Here is a 16410-nt window from a genome sequence, read left to right as displayed (position 1 = left end):
GAACATTATTCAATAATTTCGCTCACAAGGAATGATTTTGTTGTAGCTGGCAAAGTTATCTATTACATATCATGTTTTATAATTTGAATGGCTACAAAAAACTCATTTGAGACCAATCTGAGCCTCAAAATTTAGTTACCAGAGGAACTAAGAAATTAGTCCTAAGAAATTCTGATTAAAAAGTAAAAGTGTTTGAAAATTTTGGAACTCAAAAGAAGATGTTGTGGGAGATGAGAGTTACATAATTCTGTATTAAGCAAGAAATAATAAAATGATCTTTTGTTTTGTTTATCATTGAAATTTCCACAATGAAAATGTGGAGATAGTTGTTTAGTATTTAATATTAATTATTGTCTATAAACATGTTTGTTAACAATGAAAAGCAAACAGTAAGTAAATGAATCAGTACTGTTTTTATACCATTTCAAGCTAATCTGATTTATATTTTTTCCTTACTCACAGACAACTGTCGTATCTGAAGCAATGGGGAAGAAATGAAATTTTCCTTTAGAAAACCTGAAAACAAACTCTGGGAAATCTATTATTAATCTACAACACTTGCTCTAAGTGCTGTATAGTTTGTAACATAACTTTAATTTTCAGCTGGTATTCAAAGCTTTTACTGAGTTTCTTCAGGAGTAATTGAAACATTTGCATAGTTTAGCAGCCTGAATCTCATAGATTTAGAGCTTAATGCATAACAAGAATTGAAAAGATTATGAAGGTTCAGCATGATCTTGAGCCAATGCTGATCAAAGAAAATGTGTAAGACAAAGAGGCCCTTAGGAAATGTTACCCTGTGAAGTGCCACTTGTCCTTAACTGGAATTTAACGCAAATCTCTGAAGATGAAACTCCATCAGAAGTAGCTCAGTAAATGGCAGCTGAGCATGCCAGCTACAGCAACCAGACTTTGCCTTTCTCAAGTGCTCTCAAATCTCTCAAGTCAATCATTCTCTCAACCACTTTCTCAGCTCCTTTACTCCCCCCTTTCCTAAGTCCTTCTTTTCTCCTCTTCCCTTATTTCTCCATCCTTTTCCTTCTTTCAGAGAATTCTGAGTCCTTCACTTGGTTCATCATGACCTTAAATTGATCTGCATCATTTTTTTACAGCCATATTTTGTCATCCAGGATTCCTAGAATACAATTTTTTGAAAGAATCATTTTAACTTTTGCTTTGTGTACATTTCAGATGTTTTCTTCCCCTTCAAGATTATGGCTTAAATTTTTAATTATATAAAACCAATAAGATAATGGAATTTTTGTATCTCAGATAGTAAAACTATCACTCGTTTTGTACTTTCGGCTCTCTTACCACTTGTTTCTTCCATATAATGGTTAAAGCTGCATGGTAACAGCATTGATAAAACATGGAATTGTTTTTGAAAACTAATTTGTGTTTACTTAAATTGTTGTTTCATGATTGTGATTTAACAAGATTCTTTTGATTTAAATCAGAAACTGCGTTTAGCTTTTTCCATTGTAATAATCAAGTATTAGCCTAATATGCTTCACATTGTACCCTCTCAATCTAGTTCTGTCTGCATTAAGCAGTTTATTCTATGACACATTGCTTAACAGATGTCATTCTGGGAAGAACAATGAAGCCAAATACTTGTGCAATGGCTAACATTACTTTAACTTTGATCACTTTCGTTCAGAACATCAATCTGGCATTGTGCTTTATACCAACATAACACTATAGTCAGAATGTGTTTTCAGGCTTAGAATACCAAAGGAATGTTATTCAAGTAGGTGCAGTTACAGATGAGTTAATGAAAGAAGAAAAATACTGTTTATTTCATAATAGCATATTCTTATGTTTTAGAATTAAGGTGGAATTTAAAGAATTCCACTCCAAAGTTATTTTTTTATATATTCAACTCATATTTGTGCATACTCACCAATGTTGGGGTAGCCTGGCCACCTTTCCAGCAGATGTAAATATTTGTTCTGCTTTTCCCCTCTATACCCCCAATTGCTGATGAAGCTTGCCTTATCTGGATAACATAATTAAAAGTAACTTTAGGAAAGAATTTTTTTTTTGCCTTGAGGGCTAACATCTTCTCATGCTTCCCTCTTCTGTCCTTCCCCTTTCTTTTATTAATATAGTACTCTGAGTTTATAGAATACTTTTCTCTTTAAGATTACGAATATTTATATATGAAAATAGTCTTATCTAGTGAAAATGGTCAGCGGTTAGCCCAGTTGCTTGTAAGTAAATTGTTGGATTGATGATAACTAATGAAAATTTCCGAACTTGATGTGACTGACCATAAACAAAATACTGCATGGTAGACTGGCCATTGCTAAGAACCTCTGAAGAAAAGCTGTTTGTTTGAATTGAGTGGGGATCAAGTCATGCCCCCTAGCTCCTCAGTTCTCATTTACTAAGTCTTTTTTCACAGGTGTACATTAGAGATAAGAATAGATTGAGTTCCATGTTTTGTTTTGTTTTTTCCTTTCCCCAGTGAATATATATCTCTATTTCACTGAAAGGGTAACTTAGATGTGTTTGTGTATAATAAACAGTAATGTGATACAAAATGCTGTAATTGGACAACATGATACTTTAGGCTTCTACAAACATGAATGAATGCTGCTTGTTTTCCATACTGAAGGCCTATTGGAGAATATATTATGTGCAACATTTCAACAGTAGCTTCATTTGTTACCGTAGTGGTATCCCATAACTCACCTGAAGAGTTAGTTAAAAATCAATGATCTCTTCATTTTTATTATTAGTTCATTTACTTTATTTGTAAATACAAAATAAAATAGAATTTTTGTTTAGAAAGTAACATTTTAGAAAAAAACCAAGATATACTGATATTCTAAATTACTAGATAACTTAGAGTTTAACAATCTAACATTTTATTCTGACAAATTTTTCACATCTTCCTTTAAAAAGTATAATATTGCATGGTGAAAAAATAGTTTTTCATCTTTAGTAGTGTTTAAAATAAAAAGCATTGTTACTGTATTTTCTTTTTAAGAAGGTCTGAATAGTGTAGTAATGGATAGCTCTCAGTTAATAAATATTTGTTGAAATAATTTTTAATTTAGGATGATTTCAAGGAGTAACCTGTGCTCGTTTATTAATTTTATGTCTTTGACATGTATGTCAAACATTAAGGAAAACTTCAGGTGTTTCATTTCATCTGCTCCAAAACAGAAACAAAACAGAACATCTTTCTCTCTCCCACAAAGAAATGTGAAATATGTCTTTTACTTTAGTCATTGCATATCTTCAGTCATTTAAAAAATTAAATGGATTATAGAAATTTATAGTTATAGTCTATCCTAGGTGATCTGCATACCTAAAGTTCTTTAAATTTGGTTCAGACTTTTTACAAAATTTTTCTGATTTGTGTTTCTCTAATTTCAGATTGTCTTTTTTTTTTTTTTTAATCTAGGGAAAAAAACCCAGAGAATATAGTCCATCACATAAATTAACTGGCAGGTATCATAAGTTACATGCAATCCTATTTTAATTGTGTTCTTTCTTTTTTATAGGTAAAGAGAAATGTGTATGACCTTACCAGTATCCCTGTTCGCCATCAATTATGGGAGGGCTGGCCAACTTCTGCCACTGATGACTCAGTAAGTGACAGTTATCAGTTTTATATCTTCCCTTTCACCATTTTCAGACTAATTGGCTGTGTTAATAAGCAGAATCAAATGCTTTGATGCATTATAAATAATTATAAATCAAATAATGTGAAAATAAGAAGGGTTGTAATAATTTTCGTTCATTTGCAGAACAGATATCATAGGCCAAGTATGTGAGATTCTCTTGATAATGTTACAATATTAGTATAAGGGATTCGATACTGCTTTAGTTGATATAGATTTCTTTTGATGAAGAAACTATGTTCAGACTATTAAGGAACTGTCCCAAGAATAAAAGAAAATTTTCCCCTAAATTATAGATACCTCAAAATCAACCTAATTATTATACTCACACTTAAGACTACATTTCTGCATGAAAAAATGTTCACCGTAATTTATTATTAGCGAAATACAAATCAAGACCACAGTGAGATACCATTTCATACCTTTGAAAATGGCTCCCTATCAAGAAGGCCAGAAACAACAAATGCTGGCAAGGATGTCAAGAACAGGGGACCTTCCTACACTGCTGGTAGGAATGCAAACTGGTCCAGACTTTATGGAAAGCAGTATGGAGATGTCTCAAAACATTAAAAACTGGTCTACCATTCAGCCCAGTAATTCCAGTCCTAGGCATCTACCCCAAAAATTCAGAAACAGCAATTCACAGAAGAAAATTGCACACCCATGTTTATTGTAATGTTATTTACTACAGCTAAATTATGAAAACTACCTAAGTACTCCAAAACAGATGAGTGGATCAAGAAGATAATGGTACATATACACAATGGAATATTACTCAACAATCAAAAACGATAATTGGCAAACAGGGTTGGAGCTGGAAAGAATAGTGCTAAGTAATATAAGTCTGAAGGAGAAAGACAAATAGCTGATGACGTCACAAATATGTGGAATATAAAGTAACTAAGAGTCGGGTAAAGACAAGCTTAAAAACTAACCCTTAATAGCTGATTATGGAACTGAAGCTGGACTATGGGTGATTTGGTGTTGGGCTCACTATGGAGATAATCCCCGACGGAGGTACCCAAATATTACCTCAATTAAAAATAAATTAATCAAAAAACTATATATTTCCTATAGTAGACTAGTACTTTAAAAAATTAGGTAATTTCCCCCATTTTAATATAAGTATATATTTTTATATTTTATAATAGCACAGTACTCTATTTGTAAACATTCTCATAATTTCTACTATCATAAAAATGTGCAAGAAAATAGTCTGTCATTTTACCTATTATTATATCTTCTTATAGTAATTTTCCTATTGTAAAATTTGAAGCTCTGTCTGCTCTGTTTCCAGTGATTATTCTTTTCCAAAAGTGCAAATTTTATTTTCTAAGGAGCTCAACTGAAATGATATTTGTTTATTTTCATTCATAATCTTGGTTATCCTAAACAAATACCTATTTTTTTAAAGTAAAAAGTGAGAATGTTTCAAGAATTCTAAAGTCTATTTTTTTAATAACTAGGGTTAAAAAGAAACTGAGACTTTGTAAACATCTTATCATAATAAATACCAAAGTAATGATTGTAACTAAAAATTGAGTTGCCTTTTTTATATTTTCTAGTAAGTATTATATTTATATTTGAATAACAATTACTTATCTTCTCTGAGCAGCACCATCATACATTTTAATATACAGGAATTCTCTGTGGAAGACAAAATTTTAAACAATTGTTTTGTATAGATACTATTTGAGATGACTCTACAATCTAAACATTGTGCCTTTGGAAAATGGTTTGTGGATTATGAAACTTTAAAAATAATTAAAAACATCAAAACTTTTTAAAGCAAACATTCCAGAAAAATTTGTTTATGTGTAGGCATTTGCATTTATATCTAAACAACTTATTTTAGCATTAATATTATGGTATAGCTTTAGAAATATTGGCTGGTTATACATGGCTAAGAGGTAAGGATGTGGTTGTTGGTTTTAGTTTTTTTCCCCCCTATAGGAGTGAGAAATTTAAGAGAAAATGTGCTACATTTATTTTTACAAAAATAAGAGTAGTGTTCGTAAGTGATAGCTAAGGCAACAGAAATGTTCTTAGCATTGTCTAATAAGCTGCTATGAGAAATAACATTAATAGAAGAAAATAATTAAGAGCTGAGCATATCACTTAAATTTTCTAAGCTTCTGTTACCTTATTAGTTTACATCATTGTTGTGAGGATTGGTGATAATACATATATAGTACCTGGCTCATAATAAACACTTAATAAATCAGAATCAATATTATAATTACTATTAACGGAGCTCAGAAAAGGGTGATGGGCTTGAACTGGTTGGTTTATAAGTAAATAAAATGGTACCTGAGATTTGCTTCAAATTAATATATGGGGTTGGGGGAATGATTATAGATAGATCACTGGATTATAGACAAATTCAGTGATCTCTTGATTATTGTTAAAGCTGGATGATGCATATATTGAGTTTATTATACTATTCTCTCAAATTTGTGTGTATTTACACTTTTCCATAATAAAAAGTCTAAAGTAAAAATAATTGGTTTAAGAACAAGAACTTGAGTTAATGAAGTCCAGAATATGCAACTTCATAGGAGCCAGCTGAGCTTAGACTCCACACTTGTAAAACCATACTGAAATAGGCTTGTCAGATGCAAGTTCTAAAAGTGATGAGCAAGTACAGTGATATAAGTTCTTGTTAGCTTAATGTATTATACATTTTAGGTGTTAAATCATTGCATTGAATCGCACAGACTTTATGAAACCCACATTTTAATGATGATTATAACATTTCATTTTTTTACAAAGCGTTCTAATGCAATTTCATTACTATAGGAAAACATGTAAAACAGCTAAAGCATACCGTATCCAAGACTATAATATTACCTGGTGCTGTATCTATGTTACAGCAAACCCAAGAGGGAATCTCCATTAAGAAGCTTGATTCTTTTTTGCCTCATTATTCGTATTTGCACCTTGTCCCAGAACCTGTGAAGTGATGCCTGCCCACACCTCCCCAGAGCAAATGTTGCCATGTTGGCAGGATGTTGCTTTGAGCTGCATGATTTGATACAACAAAGATGTGTAGGGCCAGACTGCTTTTAGCTGGTGCCATAGAAGATCCACTAGCTCCACTGCTTGAGTTTTTGCAAAAGTGACTTATACCTGTACTCTTCTAAGGAGATTCTAGCCAGAGAAATGTCATGAAACCTTTCTTTCATTTGGATTATAAAAAAAGCTGGTGCTTGCAATCTATATTGTTGCAGGCAGTGGTGTTTTTATGCTTATTTAAATCACTCAAGTGGAGGCATCTGCTACAGAACAAGATTGTACTCACAGCTTAGGGCATGAATTGGGTACAGCTGAGAAATGTCAGCTGTGTAAACAGTCTGAAGTGTGTTACCAACAAAAATATAATTAATTTCTTTCCAAGACAGTGTGCCATAACTTAGTACTTAGAATGGTTTAACTTTCAGAGAAAGCACCTGAACATTTTCTTCCCAGTGCCAGAGTAGAGGATTGGTTATAAAGGTCATTTAAAGTGAGGTTATTTTACACTTTTCTTGCTTAGTGGCAGAAGTTTGTGTAGCTTTGAATATACAGTAGCTGTAGATACCAGTGGCTTCTATGAATTTCTAGAAATATCTTGGATCAGAAGTTAATGAATTTGGGATGACGGAAGTTTCTAAAATTATATTGTGTCAGTGGTTCCACAACTCTAAATTTACTAAATATCATTGAGTTGAACACTCAAAATGAGTAAATTTAATGACATGTAAATTATACCTCAGTAAAGCTGTTTTTAAAGAAGTTAATGAAAAACTAGATTAAAATCTTTTTTTCATTTACTTTTTTATGTTGCATGAGAAATTCTTTGCAGAAACACAAGAGATTTTTTTTTTTCAGTGTACTTCTCATTAACCTTTGACTTAGCAAACAGGACAGAGAAATAGACTTCTTATAATTAGATTCTTTTTAATCTTGAGTCTCTTATGAAACTGATAGACTACAATCTTTTGGCATTTTCAACACTACACAGTGAAGTCAACAATCATTTAAAACATTGTTGCCTCATTTCCCTCCAGAGTTAAAATATTTTCTTTGCTTGTAGTTGTACTCTAATGGGGTATGGGATACTGTATGAATTGTCAATAACTCTTTCAGTTCCTTTTGCACTTTCACCAGGGAAATAGGTATCTAAAGCTTCACCAGTAGGGGAATGTTTTCATGCTGTGACAGTTCAGCTGTGAGAACAAGGAGTTGCAAGTAGGCGAAATCTCATTTTACACTTTAACAAGGACGCCCCTGGTTTCCAGAGAGTAGAAATAATTTTAACACTGTGAATTATGTCTAGACACCTTATTATAATGCAGACAATTTGAATATGTGTAGTTTTAAAGATTCCAGGTTTTAATAATGCTTATACATAAAAAGAAAAATCCTTCAGTTTTTAATATGTTTTTATTGCATGTTTATTTTTTCTTTTGAGATTACTAGTGATCAACTGTGGCCCCGTCATTGGTGAAGGAATGTTAACTCCAAATTTGAGATATTAGAAATTTATAATCCGAGGTCTTTAGACATGTTTAAGGAGTCAGAAAGCAACATATTAAATATTCTTAGATTGAAAATGAGATCATTTGTAACATATGATCTCATTATCTATAAAATGGACCCTATCCATTTGTCTATAAAATAAATATAAAATCATACACATCTCTTGCCTTTAAAAAAAAAAATAAGTCTATAACTTCTTCCTGACACATTGTGTTTGGCAGGTGTCAAATTATGGCCAGTCCCCTGACACTGAATCCCCATCCGCCACTCTATAGTATTATTGTCCAAATACAGACTCTTAAAATTATCACGTAGTTACCTGCTAAGTAAACTCATAAGCCTCCATTATTGTCATTCCACCTTCTGCTGCAAGGTTAATATTTCCAAAATACAGAATAAATGACATTCACTGTTGCTTACTTATCTTCAGTGGCAACCCAATACTTGCTGTTTGATGTACAGATTTTTATGCTGGCATTCAAAACCCTTCATTCTTTGGTCTGAAATTTTCCTTCTGGGTTTCTTTTCCCAAAGAGGCCCAGAAGAAATGCCAATAAATACTTCTTTAAAAAGTGATTGAACATTATACCCTATGTATCTCAGCTTTAGCTAAATACACATTTTGCTGTTCCTTGGACATATTTGTTGCTCTTTCCTACCTTGTCATTTATCATACCATTCCTTTCAACTAGAATACCTATACTATCTCCTTCCTCCAGGACCTTTTTTTTTTAAAATAAATTTTATTTTTATATTCCCCATACAATTGCAACCCCCTTATTTTGAACCCAATCCCTCCCCTCCCCGCCCCCCACCCCCAAAGTGTGTCTCTGGTTCATAGTTTTTTGTTGATTTTGATTTTCACTTTCTTATAGTTATTCATTTTCCTGGTCCCTTATTTAAGTTTTCTAGATTCCTGCTATGAGTGAGACCATCGGTATTTTTCTTTTTCTTTCTGGCTTATTTCGCTGAGCATGATCCCTTCCAGCGCCATCCATGTTGCTGCAAATTGCATGTGTTTATCTTTTTTGAATGCTGAGTAATATTCCATGGTATATATGTACCACATCTTCTTGATCCAGTCATCTATTTTTGGGCATTTGGGTTGTTTCCAAAGCTTAGCTATTGTAAACAGTGCTGCTATAAACATAGGGGTGCTGGTGCTCTTTGGAATTGATGTTTCTGTGTCCTTTGGGTAAATACCTAGGAGTGGAATTGCTGGATCATATGGAAGCTCTATGTTTAGTAGGTCAAGAAATCTCCACACAGCTCCAGGACCTTTATTTTAAGAAACTTATCCTATAGTCCTCATCCCAAGTCATGTTCTCCAAACTTCTTAAAACTTGTTTTCTAATTTTCTATTCTTCTGTTTAAATTATTCTCATTTTTCTTTCTGTTCATTTCATCATTTAACATCTCAGTAGCCACAAAACTACTCCAGGTCTCAGTCTAACTATACACACAGATTATTAATTCTAGGTTTATTGTGAAACTGAAAGAGTAATTGCAAATATAGTTACTCCTAGGTTTATTTTAAATATTGAAAGTCAGTGCTACATGTCTGACATATGGTTAACCTTTGACTATTACAATTTTTTTCCTCCATCTGTCTCTTTATTCATGTGATATTTGTGGGACAACCTTTATAGAACAGTGCAAGGTAAATGGAAGTGATCAGGTTTTTTCCACCTTCCCACCATTAGCATTAATGATTGACACCTGTGGTCTTACACATGTGCCTGAATGCTGAAGGGTGGAAAAATCTCTTCCATTTACCCTAGAGACAGTAAACATCTGGGCCTTAAAGTTGCAAGGCTCAGGTACTGTTCTTTGTAAATTGAAAGTGTAATGTGAAACAGATAAGTAAACAGTAACTATTGAAGTATACATAAATGCCATGGTATCATAGAAGAGGGAGCAACCAATTTTGCTAAGAGATGGGGATAAAAATGGCTTCCCACAGAAAAGGGCATTTGCTTACATTTTAATTTGTATGTTTGTGTTTCCTTTATTTGTAAATTAAAAAAAATTGAGAGTAAAAACTGCTTTCCTCATCTTTGCATATTCTGCAGGATCAAACATGGTGCTTTCTACATTTCATTCATTTGAATTATTCATAGCTGCTCCACTAAGTTTCCATGTATGACAGTAGCTAAAGGGTGAATTTGTATGATTATAACTTGATTAATTGTTTGAAAATAAATTTTATTTTCTTTCTAATAAAAATTAAATTATCAAAACAATAGTTCTTTATTGACAAATAGAATAGCAGGTCTGAGGGGAGGGGAAACACTAAATAGATTTTATACCTGTGTGTGTGTGCGTGTGTGTGTGTGTGTGCGTGTGATAGAAAGAAAGGGAGAAGGAGGCAGGGAGGGGTCGGGGACATGTTGGGAGATACAAAGCAGACTAGTTCAAGTTCATGGAATCCTGGTATTGCTATTATTTGGATAAATTAATGTATGAGTTTCAGTTTCCTCATCTGTAAAATGAGGACATTATTAACATCCTTAAAAATTGTGGGAAAAAATCTATTTTGAAGATTAAAGGATTAACATAATAGGGTGAGCCATATGAAATTGTCATTTTGTAAGGACAGAGTTCTTGACTATTAGCAATTTCACATGGTTTTATGTAATATGTAAAGTACTTAATATAATACAGGGTTTGGCAATTAGAACTGTCAACCCAAATCCCACTGACCATCTTTTTTGGTTTTTGTAAGTAATGTTTATTGGTACACAGTCATATATACTTGTTTATGTATTATATGTAATTGCTTTTATAATATAACTAATGGCAGGGATTTGTAGCTATATAAAATATCACATGGTGCACAAACCTTAAATATCTACTCCCGGATCCTTTACAGAAAAAAATTGCCAACCCATGGTGAAATGTCTGGCATTTAATAGGCATTCAACAAACATTAGCTCCTTTTCCCTTGAGTAAGCACCTTCTTTATATTGCATACACATGCAGAATCAGAAGCATTCTTTGAGTAACTTCAGGGTCATCGTATGCTATTTAAATTACTTTGTTAGCCTGTCCCAGGTCAGACAGATGCAGGCAATCTTTGGACATTTTCACTAGTTTTTTCTTTATTTGGCAAGGTCATGGATAATGTTGCTTCTGATGGTGGTGAGACTCAGTAGCTTCAGAAGGTTCATTGCCCTTGTCAACATATAGAGTCTTTTACAAATAACACAGGCAAAGACTAAACAGACGGAAAGAACAGCTTTAAAAGCAGTTGGAAGAAAGTTTGAGTTTAAAAGGAGTGAAAAGTTGTGAAATGGACTGTACCTAGAACAAAAAGGGTAAGTTCAGGAGAGTGAATGAAACACTCAAGTGATACAATTATGAGGTAAATATGTAAATAAGGAGAACATGTGGAAGCAAGACAGTCCCCACAATGAAATTTATAAGCACTATAAATTTGATGCTATAAAACTTGATTTTAGTTTATTAAAATCCCAAACCTAGAGACTCCTGCTTTTCCCCATGAATGGAATAACTACTATGGAAATTTCCTTCCCTCCATAAACAACTAGAAAATTATATAAAATATGTGAAATGTTTTCAGATATTAGATAAAAGGTAGTGCAAAACTCTGGAGAAGGAAACAGATTGACTCTGGTAGTTTTACACTGTATCTGAAGGCAATTTCTATTTCCCAGAGCAGAGAGAAGAAACAGAAACGGAACCTTATGAATTTACTGAGTTTGAAGAGTCAGAGTGGAGTTCAGGGAGGCTAAGGCAGTGAGACTTTACAAAACATAGCATCAACAGAGAAAAGTCTCCTGAAATCTATATAGGTCCCCTTGATCTTTAGTGGAATACCAGTATGTACATGCATAGAGTAAAATTCCAGGAGACTGGGCAAAGAGCAAATACCAGGGGAAAGAACAATTAACTGGGAAGTGCAGGGTAAGTAATTCTCAAAACTCACACAGAATAGTTAAAGTTCATATCAGCCATTAGTAGAGATACATCAGTAAGTATATGGGGTATTCAAGAGATATCTCCAGAAGAGACACACCTCAGTGGCATGTATGAACTAGTCTAGAGTGACAGTTACCCAAACTTCCCTTCTACAAGCTTAAGAACAATAGTCAAAAACAACAAGGTGTTTAACAGATACTGCCTCTAAGAACAGAATCCAGCATGCAATCAAGAATTACTATACACACAAATTAGCAAGAAAATCTAACCCATAAACAAGAGAGAAATTAGTAAAAAACAACAACAACAACAAAAAACCCCAACATATCAGTGACTTAGATAATGAAATTAGCAAATAGGGACTTTAACTATATTATAAATATTATTAATCAGCTTAAGAATTTATAATAAAACATGAACTTAATGAGGAGAGAATAGAATACATAAAGTATCTTTTTAGAGATAAGCAATATAATTTCTGAAATAAAAATTTCACTGCATGGGCTTAACAGTTAATTAAAAACTGCTCAAGAAAAGTCTAGTGAACTTGAAGATAAAGCAATAGAAATTAAACTAAAGGCATAGTGTGGGAGTGCAGGGGGTGTGGGGAAAGACAAGAATAATTGAACATAGTATCAGTGACCTCTGGAATAAAATCAAGCAGTCACATATGGTCATTGGAATCCTAGAAGGGAAGAAAAGATGGTAGTAGGTGAAGAAGGTTAAAGACAAAAAAAAATTGAAGAACTAATTGAGTTTTTTTCCATGTTCAGTGAAAACTATAAAACTCACAGATCCAAGAAGGTCAGTGAATCCCATGAAGGCTAAACACAAAGAATTCCACACTAAGGAGAAAAAACAAGTGCAATTTTAAAATACACATCATACAGGGAAATTAAAAAATAGACATTTTAGAGTTCTCATTAGAAACAGTAAGCCAGAAAACAGTGGAATGGTATTGTAAAAGTACTGAAAGTATTTTTTTTTTTAATTTATGCATACAAGAACTGGAGTGTAGGCCAGAGGTGCAGGATGTGAGAGGATTTAGTGGATACAGAGTAGGGAGCAGAACAGGTGGATCTACTGAAATACACTGCTGAGGGGAGCAGTGGGCAAGACAGGAGAGGTCTGTTGCACTTTGTGGGTTAGCTCCCTGACCGGGGATCAAACTCATATAGCAGTAGCTGGCAAAAGCTTGATAGTGCTGAGGCTTTAACTGCTGCACCACCAAGGAGGCCCCTGAAAGTTATTTTTTTAAATGTCAACTTCTATAACAGGTAAAATTAATCTTTCAAAACTGAGGACGAAATAGAAACTTTACAGGCAAACAAAAATCTAAGAAAAATTGGTGACATCAAACCTGTACTATAAGAAATATTAAAGGAAGTTCTTCAGACAAAGAAAAGTGATACCAGAAAAAGAGATCTACGTAGAAGAATGAAGGGTGCTATAAATGGTAAAAAAGACATTCCTTATGTTATTAATCTCTTTAAAAGATAACTGTTTAAAAAAAAGTGGAGTTTTTGAACATATGTGGCAGTAAAATATATGACAACAATATCAACACAAGACAGAATGGAATTATATGGTTATAGGGTTCCTATGTTACTCATGGAGTAGTGTAATATTAATTGAAGGAGTCTGTTATATTAAAGATGATTGTTTTAGTCAACCTCAGAGCATCCACTAAAAATATACACAATAAAAGTATAGCTAATAAGCTATAATAATAAAAGAGATAAAATGGACAGTAATAATAATATAATTATAGTAATAATCAGGAAGGGGGAGAATAAGGAGAACAGAGCATGAAAAACATGGAATATGACCAAAACACATGCAGGATGGCAAGTATAAGTCCAACCATATTGGTAATTACAGTAAATATAAATGGCTTACATATTAAAGAATAGTTTATAAAAATGAATTTTAAAAAGCAATACTCAAGGTTATGCTGCCTACAAGAAATATAAATACAGTGACAATAAGTTAAACCTAAATGAGTGGAAAAATACCATGTAAAACACTAAACATATATAAACTTTAAAGACTATGTTAACTCTAGACAAGATACAGAACAAGAATATTACTGGGACTAAAGAGTGAGAGAGAGTTGTTTTGTCTTCTGGAATAAGAGTCCCTGCCCTGGAGGTCTTTCCAGAGCTGGCCTTCTTGAGCGCTGAGTAGAGGTGAAGCTGTGTGCCTGTCATGTTAATACTCTCACAACAAAACCTGGAGTTAGATGATTTCATAGAACACTGTGATGGCAAGTTACATAGATTCAAGGTACCACAGCCTTTCACATTGCTCTTGGAGAAACAGCTTTCAGGTGAGGTTCCTTTACAGATGACCAAAGAAACAGGTATCTTACTAGGCAAACATTTCCTTCAAAAACCATGAAATAATTACGAATAAATCTAACAAAATATGTATAAGATGTACATTGAAAACTATAAATTTTTTCTGAAAAAAATAAAGTTCTTAAACATGGATAGTGTGTGTGGGTGTGTGTGTAAAGATATAAATATAATGGCCGTAGATTCAAACACTCAATATTTTTAAGGTGGTTGTTCTCCCCCCACTTAGTATGGATTCACTGCAATCCAATCAAAAGCTTAATAGTCTTTCTTTGTAGAAATTAAGAATTAAGTGTAGAAATTAATTATTAAATTGTAGAAATTAGAATTAATTGTAGAAATTAAGAATTAATTTTAGAATTAGCTTAATTCTAAATTAAGAATTAAGCTAATTCTAAAATTTATACGAAAATGTGAAGAAACAAAAATTACTGAAACAATTTTTAGAAAGAACAAAGTTGGCAGAATTACAGTGCCTGATTTTAAAACAGTACAGCATTCAAGATAATGTGGTATTTGTGTAAAGATAAAAAAGAACATTCAGAATAGATCTATATAAATGTTGTCAGTTGATTTTATGCAAAGATACTAGGGTAGTGCAGTGGAAAAAGGATGTCTTTAAAAAAAAAAAAAACAAATGGTGATTTAAACATATTAAATATTAGTATGGACAACTTCAGCCTTTACCTGGTACCACAGACTAAAACTATCTCAAAATGAATCACATGCCTAAATCCAAGCCTATAACTATAAAAATTATACAAGGAAAAAAAAAAAAGAAAATTTCCTAATACTTTTGCTCTTATTTAGACCTTAAACCTTAAGATCATAGGGTAGGAAAAAATTTCTTAAGACAGTAAAAGCCCTCACCACAAAAGAAAAAAAAAGATATATTGAATTTCATCACAATTTGTAACTTTTGCTCTTCAAAGACACCATTTAGAAAAAAAGGAGAGAGAGCAAGTCATAGACTCATACAAAATATTTGCAAAACATTTGGCAAAGGACCTGTATCCAGGTTATATAAAGAAGTCTTACAATAAAATAAAACATGATGGAATTTCGAGAGGTAATAGAAATTTTTGATGTTTTGAAGTGGTAGTGGTATTTACAAGATTGTATACATTCATCAAAACCCTTTGAGTTGAATACTTATGAAGAGTGTGTTTTACTTTAGGCTACTAGACTGCAATACATTTTATTTTAACTAGTGAGTTGGGATGAATATATTGATCTGAAACCGTAATTGATAAATGAGAAGACAAAAACTAGAACCAGTATTCAGCTCCAAATCAGCCCCTCTTTGATGCCAATGCTCTTTCTTTGTATCATACTATTTCATATGTGTTCCATGTTTCTTAAAATAGTTCTAATTTTAAAATACACAGTCTAATTATTTCCAGAATTATACTCATACTGAGATTCAACAATTGCCTTTATTAGGTTAGCACTTAAATGTTTTTCAACATAAATGAATTTTAAATTTTTGCTAAACACTTTGGTTTATATGTATATGTGTTCTTGTATAGTAGCCTTATTATTAATGTGGCATTACTCTACTTTGCTACCCAAGTTATTTAACACAGTCCTAGGTGAATATATCAAGAGACATTTATATAGTATTTTATAGTTTACAAAATATGTACATAGTCTAATTTGAACCAAATAGATTGTAAGTAATTTTTGATGGAAATATTATACAGTGGGGGCTTCCCTGGTGGTTCAAGGGGTTAAGTCTCAGCACACTAAAGCTAGCAGTAACCACTGCAGCACGAATTTGATCCCTGACCAGGGAGCTAACCCACGTGGTACAGCAGACCCTTCCTATCTCGCCCACTGCTCCCCTCAGCAATGTATTTCAGTCAGTCTGCCTGTTCTGCCCCACACTTTGTCTCTGGTGAATTCTCTCACCTCTTCCCCTCTGGCCTGCACCCAAGCTCTTGTATGCATAAACA

General features: G+C 32.9%; 1 protein-coding gene across 2 annotated transcripts in view; it reads left to right on the top strand.

Annotated features, from left to right (window-relative positions):
• FAF1 (Fas associated factor 1) overlaps positions 1–16410 on the top strand; it is a gene marked incomplete at both ends in the record, with an annotated part of 326509 nt that overhangs the window by 156973 nt on the left and 153126 nt on the right. For both annotated transcript variants that reach the window (XM_084242620.1, XM_084242619.1), the window contains one exon: positions 3516–3602. In XM_084242620.1, coding sequence (XP_084098746.1) covers positions 3516–3602 — 87 coding nt within the window. The remainder of the gene's footprint in view (positions 1–3515; positions 3603–16410) is intronic.

This window comes from Talpa europaea (genome assembly GCF_964194135.1).
Source record: "Talpa europaea genome assembly, chromosome: 9".
NCBI classification, from domain to species: Eukaryota; Metazoa; Chordata; class Mammalia; order Eulipotyphla; family Talpidae; genus Talpa; species Talpa europaea.
Note: the sequence above shows the minus strand (reverse complement) of the source record. Positions and strands in the feature narration are given on the sequence as shown.